We start from the raw sequence: 15,990 nt of genomic DNA on the forward strand, positions 1-15,990 counted from the left end.
TTGAGCTGAGACTACACTGTCATACATACCTGGTATACAAACACTGGACAAAAATTATTTTAAAGAGTAACATGCTCTTGAATATCTAAACTGTTTTCATTTCAACCCAGAATTAACAACTGACCAATAAAATCCACTCACCCTCTCTTCGATTAAGCCTTGCAAATCCAGGGCTGTGACTGATAGATAGCTCTGACGAACTACTGAATGATGACTGAGGCAAAGAAGACACCAGCTGATCGTCACAATTATCTGCCAATGAAAGATATCACATACAGTTTAATCACTCAGACAACACTTAACAGAACTGTTAACACAACCGTGGAACTGTAACAGAATGAACTCTGCATCTGAGAGTGGCATATCTCTAAATATTTCCTCTTCCTGTATTACATGTAAAAGCATCATTACTGAAGCACAGGTTTTGGGTTTCTTCATGAGACTACCATGAAAATTTATCATGTTCTTTAACCAGATGTTTCTACCCACTTCTAACTTAACTTCTGAGATCATATCAAGAAATGGTTCACTCTTCACTCACTATGATTTACATGAATAGCAAGTAACACATTCAATTCTCTGTAGCAGCACCACGTTACAACCTTGCCACATGATTTTTATTTGCTTTAAACCTGGTGCCTGCACAGGTCTTTGCAATCACTTTTAATATGCAGTCACATTTAATACAGCTGTTTCTTAAAAAAAAAACAAACTATAAAGCCAAGCAAACTGAACAAAATTAAATAAAAAAGTAATCTCATTTCTTTTAAGCATACTAAACATGACAAAATGGAAATTTCTTTTGCTTTGCAAATGATATCTGTGTTTGATACAGATACAGCAAAGTAATCATTAGCTCATAATTATTAGTATGCAAGTCCTAACATCATACAGAATAAAACCTGAACATTTCAGAAAAAGAAGACTTAACTGCAGTTCACAATCAATTGTGAAGAAACAAGCAAATGCTAATCAATAATCTAGCTTTAAATGTCTCTCCAGCTGAATTACTATACATGATATGTGTTCATTCTCCATTTAAATTTGAAATGTATCAATTGAGAATTGACATCTGATCTAGTTTAGCTGAAAGAAAATTAACTTTAAAAAACTCAAAGAAGTACAGCAAGTCCTTCCCTAACTGTACTGGGTCTAGTATCTGTTCTTTAGAGAAGGAGGAAATTATGTCAATTTTTAGCCTTCATGAAGTGTTTCTTTTCAGGACAATCATATTCTTTGGATGCAACTAGTTTTCAATTGAAAAATCATATGTGAATTCTTCTTTTTCCAACCCTTCTATTTGTCCACCAGGTTACACTGTCAAAACCCATAAATATTAATGAATATAAAATTTTTCCTTACCTTAATTAATAATTAAGTGTTTCTGCTAAGTAATTATAGATATTTCTAATTAGCAGCAAGACTTATATGAATGTCCCAAGAGGATTTTTTGATCACATTCTATTTTTTTTAATGTTGTTTAATTTAGTTCTTTGAGGAAAGCTCTTTCTAAAGGAAAGGCTTAGTACTGGCCTTGACTGTTAAGAGTAAGAAGTTCTCTCCTAAATCCCATAAATAATATCCATTCACAACAACATATTAATTGCTCTTGAAAATATGCCATATTCTACCAAATTCAGAGTACTTCACTCACAAAAAAATTACTATTATTTTCTTACTTTTTTTCCTGTTCTAGGTTTACACAATAAAAAGTGCAGAATTTTATAACTACTCTTTAATATCTAACTGCAAACTCATTTTTTCACTTCATTAGTCACATATTAGGTTTACAATAGTGAAAGAAGCTGTTCTACTTGGGACAAATTGTCCAACTGGCAAGCACAAAAAAGAAAGAAAATGAAGGTCTTATGAGTAAATGCATTGCACTGTATGACTTAGAAATGGATCTCATTAGTGAAAGGTTTCTTTACAGCACAGAAAATAGAACTTATTAGTCATAAATCGCATTGGAAAGAGAAGAACATGATGATGCTGTGTTTCCCACAGAGAGCCACTTACACTGCTGATTCAAGTGTCACTGATCCTTCCTCTACTGCCAAAGCCTATATTGAAAGTCTAGTTACCAAGATGGATATTAAGAGACGAAAAAAAAAGAGGCATTTTTACTCAAATTTATTTGCATGATACATAATCACAGACCTACAGAATCATGGAACAGTTTGAGTTGGAAAGGACTTCTAAAGGTCATCTAATCCAACCCCCTGCCATAAGCTGGAACATCTACACTAGATCAGATTGCCCAGAACCCCATCCAATCTGATCTTCAATGTTTCTGGGTGTGCAGCATCTACAGCCTCTCTGGGCAAACAGCTCAAGTGTTTTACCACCTCCATCATAAAAAATTTCTTCCTTGTAACTCATCTAAATCTCTTTGAACCTCTTTTGGTTGAAAATGATTACCCCTTGTTCTATTGCTACTTTCTTATTAAGTATTGAAAAGGCCACCATTAAGTATTGATAAGGTCTCTGTGGAGGCTTCTTTTCTCCAGGCTGAACATTCCCAACTCTCTCAGCCTTTCCTTATAGGAGAAGTTCTGCTCCATCCCTCTGAAAAATCTTTCAGATCTCATTTGGACCTGCTCCACAGGTCCATGTCTCTCCTGTACTGAAAATTGCACAGCTATTTGCAGTAGAATGTCTCATCTCTCTCAAAAGCCTCACATTTTAAATGTTGATCTTCTGGTGAGAGATGGCATGTGTTATGAAATGAATCATCAGGAATGAGAGCATGCCATTAATACACAGAAGCACTAGTAGATAAACAACAGCAGGCACACTACTTTTATATCACCCCTGGGTATAAGTCTTCACAAACTTCAATTCAGAATAATAAAAAAATGGTACATTTCCGCTGGATGGATGATACATCTGCCTTTGCAATGTTAGCTTCTGCCAAATACATTTTTCACCTTTTTTCCTTTTAATGTACCTGTTGGAAAGCAATCAATGGTACTGAATTATTCTACCCAGATGGTCTCATACATGTGTATTTGTGAAACATACATATTGCTTTGAGATATTCCCAGAAGAATTCTATAAGCACTTATCATTTATCATATAATAGTTTATGTCAAACTTGATTTATAATAGAAAGGCACATAAAATTTTGAATATTAATAAAAGGTAGTATCCAAAATCCAACAGTGCATGATATGGCTTTTTGCCTTCGTACAATAGGAGAAATGAACAAAGTGTCACAAATAGATATACGTTGAATAATAACAAATTTCTTTTACAACAACCACTTTGCTTTGTTTCAGGAAAATGACTTCATATGAACTTCTGCTTTATTGCTTAGCACATGTAGCTTAAAACATATTTTGTGGCAATTTCCATTGTGCAATTTACCTCAAAATTTAGTATGAATTCCAGAGTGAAATCAAAACACTTTGTAGAAATTGTCAAGAACCAGATGGTCAGTATCAACTTGCTTCTCAATGTAAATAAAAACAAACAAATAAATAGTCTCTACTGAGTGACAATTCTGTATGCTTTCACTTCATTGGAAGACATTCTACATGATGTGCACTGTTTGAATTCAGTGCTTTCTCACATGGTACCAGTGACTTCATTTCTCTTGGCCAGCCTTCTACTGCACAACAAAACATATCTGGTAGCTGAAGGAAAAGTAGGACTTTCCAGTGGTATTTTTTTCACACAGCTTCTCTAGGCTAAAGGAATACTTAAGTAGTCTATTCTACTTTTAAACCAAGGAGTTTTAGCTAAAAGTTGGCCATCATATAGCACTTATTACTTTTTTATGATAAAAATATCTTTTTTAAACAATATATAAGGATACCAAAAGCATAAAGAAACCCCAGGTTTCTGTAATATGCACAACAATCTGGTAACAAATAAGATTTTGAGAAAGAAAAAATATATAAACAAAACACATATTACCTGTCATTCAAGAAAAGTTATTCAAGTCATATAAGGCATGCCTTTCCATATACCGCAATTCCAGTGTGACATTAATAAAATTTATAAAGCAACTGAGGCATTTTAAAGGAATAAAACTCTTAAGTGATGCATGAATAAAGTATGTCTATAATTCCTCTTCCAGCTCCAAATAATATTCCATTATGCATACTCAGAGTAAAGCAAGAAATTTTTAATACACGGGTACTATAAATTGCATAGACCATGCCACAAGAACAAAGGAGTTCAAACAGGATATCATCCTGTAATAATAACAGTTATAATAACAATAGTAAGAGTTATCATGACTGGTTATAACATTATGGTTGATGAAATAAATTTTGTTTCCTCCACCAAACAGCTGCTTGCTGAAATTAAAATAGTAATAAAAACAGCAGAATACTGGGACAATCTGAGATTTATTTATTCAGAATGCATAAGTATATATATTAATTTCCATATAATGAAAAAAGCTGATTTCATTTACAGGCATAAACCTCCTCTTTTCTCTCTTCTCAAGGATATATGGCAGTGATTTTATTTTGAATGGAATTTCTTTATCTGAATTATTAGCTTGGTCCACAATAAAGACTAACAGATTTTAATGCTTTTCAATTTCACTGAACTTACTCTAAATAAGCAAATGTCAACAAATAGTGCCTAGCTACTACAGGTTGATGCGAAAAATTATATTCTGTTCACAATTATCAAAAAAGCACGTGTTACATCAACACATTGACTTCACTCATAACATACCTTAACTCAAACATCCCAACCCAAGAGCATACACAAATTAACATATTACAATTTCACTTATTTAATTTTTAATGAAATTATTTTAGGCTATTATATTGTTGCATACATCTTTTTTTTTTTTTTTTCCTTAAATTTTACTCCAAACTCCCTCAATCAACAAGAATTATCATTTCCTTAATTAACTCTTAACTTCTCATAAGGGAGGACAGAAGTAGCATAAAAAGAAAAAAAAGGATTATAATGTTTGGCTTCCCTAGAAATCTATCAAGTTCTTTGGTTTTATGAAGGACTCAAAGAAAATACTGAGTACCTAAAGAGCAAAGCAACACTTTAACATGAAACAAAACAACCAACCAAACAAATTTTTTAAAAAGTAACAAACAAACAAAAAAACCAAAAACCAACCAAACAAAAAAAATCCCCATCAAATCAAAGAAAGTTTTGCAGTCTTTTCTCAAGTAGGTAAAACAAAATATCTAATCATCAGCCAAGTAGAATAGCTAAAAACTACTAGAAATACACTCACAGAACAGAAAAGGGAGCTCTGGGAGCCTCTCAGAAGTGTAATAATGTTCATCTTTCCCATACAGGTAAGCCCTAAGAAAGATCTATTTTGCCATGAAATTTTAATAAATTAATATCTATGATGAAAAATCTCATGAAAAGGAATGAGGCTAATAAAAATAAAGGACATGTCATACTGTAGCAACAAGACTAGTGCCTCCTAAAACCTACAAAAAGTGCCACAAAACCTACCCTCCAAAAGGTATTTAACAAATCTTTGGTTCTGTCATGTACACTTTAAAGTTTCTTTTCCCAACACTGTGAAGACCAAATATTCTCTAGCCTGTCTACTCTTTTCAATAAAAGAGACTTTATTTTCCACAGGAGTGAGCACCCATGTCATTTTACCTAATAGAAATTTTAAATATGTTAATTGTGGTAATTTAGTCTTTGGTCAGTGTGGAGGCTCGTAATTAGTTTCAAAAGAGTCATTGAATTTAATGAGATTCCTGTGCCATAGATAAAAAAAGATTTCCCCCCTCCTTGTTTTCCTGAGAGGTTTTGACCATTATGCCTGTCCCAGTCTTAGTGAAATCTTCATCAATAAGAGAAATGAGGAGAAGTCGACAGATTTACAGACCATTAGACCTTTATGCTTTCTGGCCTTCTAGCTACAGAATATGCAATGTCACTTAAGATGATCCCGGCCTGTCATTACTGCTGCTGCTATATGCTTACGCTTGTATTTGCTTCCTGGACAGGGATAAATTATCCTTGTTCAGAGAGCCTAAGAACTTCTTTATCTCAGGTCTACTGCTGGCTATTTGCAACTAGAAGTTTAAAAACAACACACTAGGAAAGTTACACTCTTTCATTCATGCCTCTTGATAGCCACCAGGGTTTTCCATTCTTCAGTTCAGTTTATGGAACATATTAGGCATTTGCACATAATTACATTTCAACTGCATGAGTTGAAATAAGTTCATAAATGCCTTGCTTCTCTAAGGTTTTCTGCTGTTTACTTCTTTGAAATATGTTAACCTTTCAAGCTGAAATTTTACTAGTGACTAACTCAGGATGATTTTCTTAATTTATATTTAATTTAAACACAAGTTTTCATTAATAGATTTCACTTATTTCTTGGAGGCAGTGGAAGGAGAAGGTAGGGAGCTGATTGCCCAAGATAAAAAAAGAAGGTTAAAGACTTTGAAATAATTTCTCTGCAAATGTAAAGACTTTATCAATGACATAACCTGAACGGCAGGGCTGATATTTTTCTTGAATTTGAAACAAAGTCTCCCAGTTTTATAATAAAGTTTTTATCTTTTCCAGATAGCAGTTAACACAAATTCAGCACATATGTCTGACACTCAGCAGTCAATTGTTCCTTTTATATTCACATCAGGCATGTGATTTTTACCTTTACAAAATACATGAAATGCTGTATTTCCTTCCTTTCAAGGAGCCATCCCTTTTTCACAATTGCAGGTATTTCATGCCAACAAGAAATCAAGAACATCTAGTGAGTACAAAAAGCCAAATTTCCTCTGTGTTCACAGACAACCTTGTTCTCCAAGGACGTGAAAGAATTTTTGCGACTTTAAATGGTGAACTTAAAAACACAAACCAGAACAGTTATAGAGATCAGAATTTAATTATACAGGAATGGAAGGGATACAAAAAATATATTTCCCTGCAGACATTTGCAAAGATTTACACCTAGTAATATATCTTCAATGTATCCTAGAGCAAATCAAGTAGAAGGACTTTTCTACTAGATGAGCAAGTTTTGTGTTTTGACTTGAAGGCCTACATCTTCTCAAAAAACAGTCAGAATGCCAAAATTATGACAACCACATTACAGATCACAAAATTATGACAACCACACAAATCACAGAATCACAGTTTTGTGGGTTCCTGTGGGCCTTATTTGGTTGCGTAAACTCAAAATAATATTTCATTAGTGTTTCTATTACCAAAATATCATGCATTTTCACTGAGTTTTGGTGGAGATCTTTGCAACATGGACTACAGGTTGAAAAAAACTTTCCATATGAAAAAGTAGTAATACATTAAATGCTAATATAATCTTATGAGTAAATAATTTAATTCAGTAAGTCTAATGGGTTTTATAATGTCAGTTGGAAGTTTCTCAAGCACACATGGTAGAAAAAAGACAAGGTTTTTGGAGAGAATGAAAACGGATATTGTAACATACCATATATTGTAAGGGAGTAGAAAAAATACAATTTCGAATTAGAGTATTTCATATTGACCAAAAGCATATAAATTTTATCATTAACTTTCATTTTTTCCCATGTAATCATGCAATATATGGAAACTAGTTTTGTAGCATCATGACATGTTCATTCTCATGAAGTATGTCTTTAACTTTCTCACTGGATGATTAAATTTTCACCATCTTAGTGCTATGTCATAATACTTTTTAAATTCGGAATATTTTATTACAAATTATTTCTTTTCTTGCAGAATAACATAATCAGATAACATATACATGTTTCTTAAGATAATAAAAGCCTCTTTAACACAAGCAAGGATATTTTACACACCCTGTTACCAGAAGTACATAGAAATCATTTTTATTTTTCCTAAACCAGTAGATGCAGAGAGAATTCACATGAAAGTAGGAAAGAACAGCTCGTCTGTTTTGATAAAAGCTTTGACTGTGATTTAATTACATCAAACTTTGCTCAAAGGTAGAGGGTTTCACTTAAATTACACTTCACCCAAGCAACAAACTTCCCATTCTTAAAAACAGAAAGAACAGTTCCTCTCCACAAAAAAAAAAAAAAAAAAAAAAAAAAAAAAAAAAAAAAAAAAAAAATTTATATTTAAGCCCCCCTCATTTAATTCATGACTCTGGCAACAGGCTCCTCACGATCACTTCCAAAGCTCTTCTTCGCCTGAAAGTACCTGACAAGCAATGAAACTCAAGAGGCCCAAATGCTGAGGGCAGTATAGATAAAATCTATTATTGCTATGTAGGAAAAGAGGGGAAAAGTGTATGCATTTATTCATTTCAAGATTAAAAGGGTCAATACCAAATTGATTACACTTACAAACTATAAAATTGTCCCAGTAACTCATGCCTACACACACACTGAGTAACAGTATTTTACAGTTGTAAATTCCATTTATAATTTTAAATATCTTTACTGCTAGGGAACAGTATGTTTTTTCCAGATCTAAGATTTTCAAGACAAGATTTAAAGTTTACCTTCAGCTGTAAACCTTTGGATCTCGCTGTCTTGTCTCCATATGACTGAAATAATCTTCTTTTTTCACTATTGTCCTGGTTTAGAGCAAATTTGGGAGGAAACCTCCAAATGAGGATCTTCTGGAGAGCAAACCCAAATGGGCCCTCCTTCCCAGCCAGTCTGGGAAAACAACTTCCTTGGAGAAAAGTGGAAAAAACTATTTATTTAACAAACAAACTGCCCACAAGCTAAGGAATGAATAATATGAAACAATAAAACCTCTCCCTGCTCTGAAGAGAGATGGCAAAACTGAGAGAAGTCCTTGCTATGCGTTAGCTCAGCTCCCTCGGTCTCTTATTAGTCCCTTCAGTGCTGAGATCCAGGCCCAGTGGGTCATGGGTGCAGCTCCTGGTGCTCTTCTGGGTTTTTCAGTCCAGAACATATTTAAATAGTCCCAAGAAAAAGGAAAAAAAAACAGTCCAGGAAGCTTTTTTGCCCCAGCTAGCTAGACTAACTAAAAGAAAAAAAAAAGTCTCTGGCTGCTGTGCGTGCGTTCGATGAACACACAGTCCAAGGACAAAGAGAAGATGCAGAGTAGTGAATGGTTTTTCAAAACAAACTGTGCGCTTCTTCTTTCCCTGCTCACTCTCAGAACCAGTCTTAAAGGTCCAGAACACACAGCACACACAGAACAGATGATAGGGGATACAGGCATCATAGTCACCCTAGGACAACTATCAGTTGTATTATTTCAAGTGAAAGTTTATACCAATGGTGATAAAATTACCTCAAGAGTTCTTTAATAAAGCAATTTCTTTTAGTCTTATCCCATAAACCTTATTTTCCACACCATGTATCACTAAGTAGGCATACTTTAAACAGTCAGCATTTGCAGCTTTTTCCTGAAGGAAAGGTACAAACAGAAAAACTGGTACCTGGGGTCGATGCTCTGGTCTGAAAGTTTCCATCGATTACTTTCATATACCATGTTTGTCAAACTTACTCCTCAAGGCTCACGATGGTGTTTCATGAGACACAGGGTACGCCTCCAGTCATCCTCTGCTTTCCACCATTGTGAGCATGTAGCTCTTGCCTTGGTAGATCTGCAGAAGTGCGACTTAACCCATCTACCAGGCTTTCCCTTTTTTGTAGTTTGACCTGAGCTGAGCTCAGTTGGTTAGAGCATGGCGCTAACAATGCCAAGGATTGTTTTAGGATTTGATCCATATATGGACCATTAATTTAAGAGCTGGACCCAGTGTTCCTTATGGGTCCCTTCCAGCTCTGAATATTCAGTGATTCTGTGACCACCACAGAGGCTTCACCTGGCCTGCTTGAATCACAGCACCTGACCCACAGTTATGAATAATCTGGGGGATAGTGTCCATGGGTAAGTCCACCCCTTGACCACAACTCCATCTGGTGATTGCATCTCTTTCCTGAAGACTTGAGGCATCATGGGTCCACCAAGTCAGAAATAATTCACCCTTATGTTGCCAGTCCAGACCCTCCTGAGACAAATTAATCTTGGCAGCTCGATCCACCTGTCTGTTGTTGTGATGCTCTTTGGCAGCCCAACTCTTAGGCACATGTGCATCTCATCATGTACTTTTACAGTACATGTAACTTCTCTATCCAGGCAGTGACATCTTGCCACAGTTCAGCAGCTCAGTTGGGTTTGTCTCTGCACTCCCAATTGGTCTTTTTCTGCTGTTCTTACCAACTATACAGGGCATTTGCCACCATCCACGAGTCAGTACAGAGACAGAGGGCTGGCTGTTTCTCTTTCAGCAGTATCTAAAGCCAGGCTTTCAGCTCTGATTTGATCCAACTTATCTCTCAATAGCTTTTGCGACTCATCATGTAGGGCATCCATTTTTGATGTATCCCTGCAGCATGGAAAGAACCATCAGTTCAGAGCATATATTGCTTTTCATTTTCAGGCAGCTGATTATATTGTGGGGTCTCCTCAGCACATATTCCCCTCCTCCAATGATGATGATGGTCCCAAATTGTTGCCTTCAGGCCAGTTAGTGATGACTTCCAATATCCCTGGGATATTGGGGTTTGCTATTTGAGCTCGTTGTGTGTACAGCACAACCCACTTACTTCATGTCACATCAGTGTCATGATGTGTGGAAGGGACTTTGAACATCCAGCCCAGCATCAGCATTCAGGCTACCAGGAGGAGCTGCACTTCAGCGCCAGTCACTTCTGAAGCAGTTCAAACACCTTCATAATCTGTTCATTAATTCTTTTTCATTTGGAGTGTTTCAGGCCCCAGATCTTTTGTATACACAACTCCAGAACCCCTTGAGTCCCTGGATACATTTTGCCAGAATCTCCAGAAAGGTCAATTCTCTCCAGCTGCAGTGTAGAGCACATCTTTTGTATCTCATCCTGTCCTGACTGGCCCAAGGGCTACTGCATGAACAATACCCTGTTTAATTTATTCAAAAGCTCGTTGTTGTTCAAGACCTCACTTAAAATCATTCTTCTTCCAGGTCACATGAGAGAGAGGGTTACAATCTGACTGTAATCTGGAATATGCATCCTCCAAAACCCCCCAGCACCTGTGAAAGCCTTCATTTCATTTTTGCTCATTGTAGCAATAGCTGCTATTTTGACCACATCCACTGGAAACTTGACAGTGTCCATCATGCCATTTGTCCTGGTCCCCTCCAGTATACAGTTAATTTTTACAGTTGCCAGAAGGGAGTTATGACATTCAGGTTATTCTGTACCACCTCATGTCATTACTTGGTACAGGGGAAAGAGGACTCTTCTTGGGAGAAGGGCTTCCTCCCCAGTGAGGAAGTGTGGTGGACCAAGAGAAGGGAAAACTCTGGTTCCATGCTAGAGAGAGTGGCTTAGGTGAGACTGGTTCTGTGCCAGAGGGAGTGGTGGGGGCAGTATGGCAGAAGGGGCAGTTGGGTATTGTCTATTTTTAGGGGTTTCCTTGGTAATCAGTAACATTTCTTTTTGTACACTCTGTTGTTAGTGGTTGTGAGTGTCATTGCTGTTATTGTTTATTTCTTTACTACATTGCTGCTTCTCATAAGTTGTTCTTATCTCAACTTTGATCTTTACTTTTTGTTCATCCAATTCTCCTCTCCAGCCTGCTGGCAAGGGAGAGAGGGAAGGCAGAAGGGAGCAAGTGAGCAGGAGTGGGGTTTGAAGAGGCTCAGTAGGAACACCAAGTTGGGGAGTACTATTCCTAAACCTTGACAGCAGTTTATCCCTAAAAATTCAATTTACTGGGGAGGTCCCTTCATCTTACTTTCTTTTATTGCAAAACCCACCTTCAGGAGGATTTTAATTGTCTTCTTCCCTTTCTCAAAACCTTCCTCTCTGTGTTGCCACAATACAATGTCATCACTGTACTGCAAATTATCTGGAGCCTCACCCTTTTCCAGTGCAGTCTGGATCAGTCCATGGCAAATAGCAGGGCTGTGTTTCCAGACCTGGGGCAGCCAGTTCCAGGTGTACTCCACACCCCCAGGTGAAAGCAAACTTCATTCAGGTCATGATTGTCCACTGTCAGTTTCCATTCTCCATTGGACTCACACACTGGCCATATAGGGCTGTTAAGGGGTGAGTGAGGCTTGCTGACCATTCCCTGAGTCTCTGCCTCACAAGTCATCTCATGGGTGGGGACCACAGAGTCCCAGCTGGTGCAGTTTTGCTGCAGTGCAGTGATGTGGTAGAGATCAGTACCTGCTCTTTGACCCTCAGCAGCTCCACAGCAGAAGGGTCCTCTGAGAGAACAGGCAAGGTATTCAGCTGTTTAATTTCCTCTGTCTCCACAGAGCTATCCCAAAAGCCTAACTGTGTCCTTTGAGGTCCTTGAAATACCCTCTCCTGAGGTAATCTATGTCAGATCCATGCAGCTTCTGGGCCAGTCATAGCGGGGTGTTTTTGTCATTCATTCCCAGCCAGGCTCACTCCAGTTTCCAGTACAGTCAGGTGTTGGGATTCCTTTGTCACCCCAGAAATAGAGATGGATTCTAACCCTGCATATCCTGATGGCATCTGAGTGCACTGTGCTCTGGTGCCATACCCTTGCATGTCTCATGTGCCTGGGCATGGGATCCATACAGTCCAATAGATCTGACTGTCCCTTTCCTCTACCTGGCTGGAGTCAGGGCCCCTCTAGGTCTGGTCATGGCACTCATTGCTCACTTCTTGAAAATATAAACTGTGGTCTCTTCAAGAGAAGCAGAAGTTACACCAGCCTTTCTATTCTGTCTGAGGGAGGACTTCTGCTTTGGAAAATGGAGTGGCATTTATCCTTGAAGAATTTCCTGTGGTACCTGTTCTTCCTTTCAGCTCACGTATCCATGCTGTTAGTGCAGAGGTAGGTTTTCCATCCCACTTTCTCATGTCCTTCCTGTGGTCATGTGGGTAAAACCACACGTTACCTCGTGGAATGAGCCCTCTGTCTCAAAAGCATGGGGTGTTTGCTCCCAATAGCAGAGGCTCGGGCCCATGGCGGCACAGCGTGGGACATTTTCTCTGTCATTTGCTTGAGTATTTTGAGTGTCTGCAGTCTTGGACAGTCTTGGACAGACATGGTACATTTTGGAAGGGAGGGGAAAATATGATCTTCACATTCCCAGAGACAGGTAGTCACCTGAAGCATTGTTTGTTCTTCTTTCACTGATATCAATGCTAATAGGATGGTCTACAACCATGGCACATTCTGTACAAATTTCTGGCACAAGGATTTTGTACACTGGTCCTCACCTGGATCTATAGAGATCTATAGCTTATTATCTGAATACTTATGGAGTACCTTTAGGTCAGTTAATTCTCTCAGGTACTGGGTACTTTTCTCCATTGTGCTCCAACTGCCTGGGTACACTATTAGATCATACTTGAGAGAATACCTTTCTCTCACAGGAGTCACCTCTGAAGGCTGAGAATTTCTGTCCTCTTCCCAATCCCCTTATCAATATGTAGATGTCAGGGCAGGGGTCCCAGTTGCTTGGCCTCACTAGCATTAGTTTCATATCGTGGGCCACGATATCCCAGCATCCAAGCAGCCAGGTCACTCAGGGTTCATTCAACCAGCAGCCAAAACTTATTTATGTATCTCTCAGCTCACTCAAAGACAGAGATCAGGTGATTACTTCTTGCCCTGCCACTTTCTCCTGTTCTGAGGGCCCTGCTTCCTCTTCATCCCTCACTAAGCCAACTGATTTGTTCTTGAATTTTATTTTTGTATAGGGTCTGCTCTAGTGGGATGGGTTGCTCCTCTGGTTCAGCTGCAGTTTGAGCAGCCTTGCTGCCTATTGCTCTGCTTTCCTCTCCTCCCCCTGAGAGTTCTGTGTAGTGACAACCAGTGTCTAGTAAGCAGTAGCCACAGCCCAGCAAGTTGGATAACTTTGCGCTTCTCTGGAGCTGTCACAATTTATCTTCTGGATATTCTGTCACTTAATCAGGATTCTGTAGTTTTTCAGGGGTGAACTTCTGAACCATTGGAGCAGAACAGTCCTTCAAAAGCTGGCCCATTTTCTTCCATCTTCCATGGCATCACCCACCCTCAAGGGAGGTATCGGAAAGACCCACCTGAAGATCTCTTTTGTCACTCTTCTGTTGACACAAACATGGGTGTAAACTACACTCAGAAAACCCTGCAGACTTAGCAACAAGAACATGCTTTCTTTAACATTAAAGAGAAATTAAAAATTCTCAAAAGCTGTTTTAATAGCTTGAAGGAAGCAAAGGGTGAAAGGCTGCAGAAATTAATCCTCCCTAGTTCCTTCCAGTGGGTACAGTTATTAACGGATTCCTCAAAAATGGTAACAATCAAGGTAAGGATAACAAAGCAACATTGAATACACATTCCAAATTACCTTCATTGCCCTTGAAATTTTCATGTCACAAGCTGGTATCACATAGTACAGCAAAAAAAAACAACTATGATTCCTCTCTCTGCTCTGAAAAAGAACATTGTGCATATACAGGAATGTATACAGGATTAGGTATCACAATCACATGAAGAGACAAGCAACATTGTGACCAGTGACTCTGGATCTAAACTAAAAAATTATTAGATCAAATTTGTTTCCAATCTGCTGTAGAAACAGAAACAAAATAAAACAATGAAAAGTAACAGTATCAATACTAATGATACAGTGTACAAGAAAAGAGAGGAAAGATTCACATGCAATTGCTCACCCTCAGTGGAGACAAGAGCCAGAAACTCCCTCTGCTGGGCTACTGACATGGAAGGGAGCCCATCCCCAGAAGTTGATGTGAAGTGGTATAGAATAACCCCTGGGTCCTGGCCATGTCCCCTCCTGGCAAAAATTTATCCTGTCCTGGCCAGAACCAGGACACTTCACAATAGAGATGTTTCAGTTCCCTAATCAGTTTAATAGCCCTTGTCTGGACTCGTCCAAGAGCTCCATGTCCCTCTTGTTCTTTGGAGCCCAGAACTGGAGCCCAGCACTCCAGATGTGCCTCACCAGGGCTGAGTAACAAGATCACCCGCCATGACCTGTTGCTAATCCTCTTCCTAATGCACTCAGGAATCCTGCTGGCTTTCCTGGCCTCAAAGGGCACTACTTGTTCATGGACAATTTCTTGTCCAACAGGATCCCCAGGTCCTTCTACACAGAAGATGCTTTCTAGCAGGTCGGGTCCCAGCCTGTGCAAGTCCTCATCCCACTTTTTTATCACCAGCACACTTGCTGAGTAGGCAGCCTATCTCTTCATCCAAGAAATTTTATTAGTAGTAGCACGCACTTTTTATCCCAGCACATGCCGTAGACAAAACAGGGACTAGATGAAGTACTTGTCTCTCAGGTATCCCTCTAAACAAAGCTCAATCTAGTGATCTCACCTTAGCTACACCTACATACTTCGAGATTGGGATTGAGCCAGTTTTTATAGAATTTAAGATTTCCTGTATTAATAGCACAGAAGACAATTCTTTAATGAAAGTTTTACTCAGCAATACCTCACACGACTGAGTTATTCAAATATATAATATTAGTAGTTCTTTTATCATTGTTTTTTAGTTAATAAAACATTTACTCCTTCTGATTATTACTAAATTTTTAAGTTTAAGAATTGATCTGAATCCTACAGCCTGAGCTGATGCCCCACAGTAGACCACACCCGTATGATGCTACACCAGTTTGTCTTCTACATCATATCTAGACCTTATGAAGATGGTTTCTGCCACTAAAAATGTTCATTACAACTTCATCAAAGTTCAAATACAATTCCCGTTGGCTGAAAAGTTTTTTTTAACCACTTTATAACTTGGAAATGCCAATAAGGAATACTGGTATTAAGAACTTTACAGAACATGCGGACATGCATGGACTACAAGAAGTAACACTCTCTGGTTTTGTAATATTTGGAATCTACTGAGATTTGGTATCATCATGTATAACAAACATGTAATAGGCAGTCAGATTCACTGGCATGAATAAATAAATCTGGTATAATTAAAACAGGCAATGGAAACAAAAAAAAATTAAATTAGGAACATCAATGAAAAAAGTATATTACATTTAGAAATATACAGTGTTTGATTTCTCAGGAATACCTGTACAAA

At 38.0% G+C, this 15,990-nt stretch overlaps 1 protein-coding gene across 1 annotated transcript in view; it reads right to left on the reverse strand.

The window, feature by feature from the left end:
- CNTNAP4 (contactin associated protein family member 4) overlaps window positions 1–15,990 on the reverse strand; it is a gene marked incomplete at both ends in the record, with an annotated part of 202,905 nt that overhangs the window by 156,179 nt on the left and 30,736 nt on the right. Inside the window, one exon of the mRNA XM_083883231.1 lies at window positions 142–252. Coding sequence (XP_083739357.1) covers window positions 142–252 — 111 coding nt within the window. The remainder of the gene's footprint in view (window positions 1–141; window positions 253–15,990) is intronic.

Source organism: Zosterops lateralis, assembly GCF_965231275.1.
Source record: "Zosterops lateralis genome assembly, chromosome: Z".
In the NCBI taxonomy this organism is placed as follows: Eukaryota; Metazoa; Chordata; class Aves; order Passeriformes; family Zosteropidae; genus Zosterops; species Zosterops lateralis.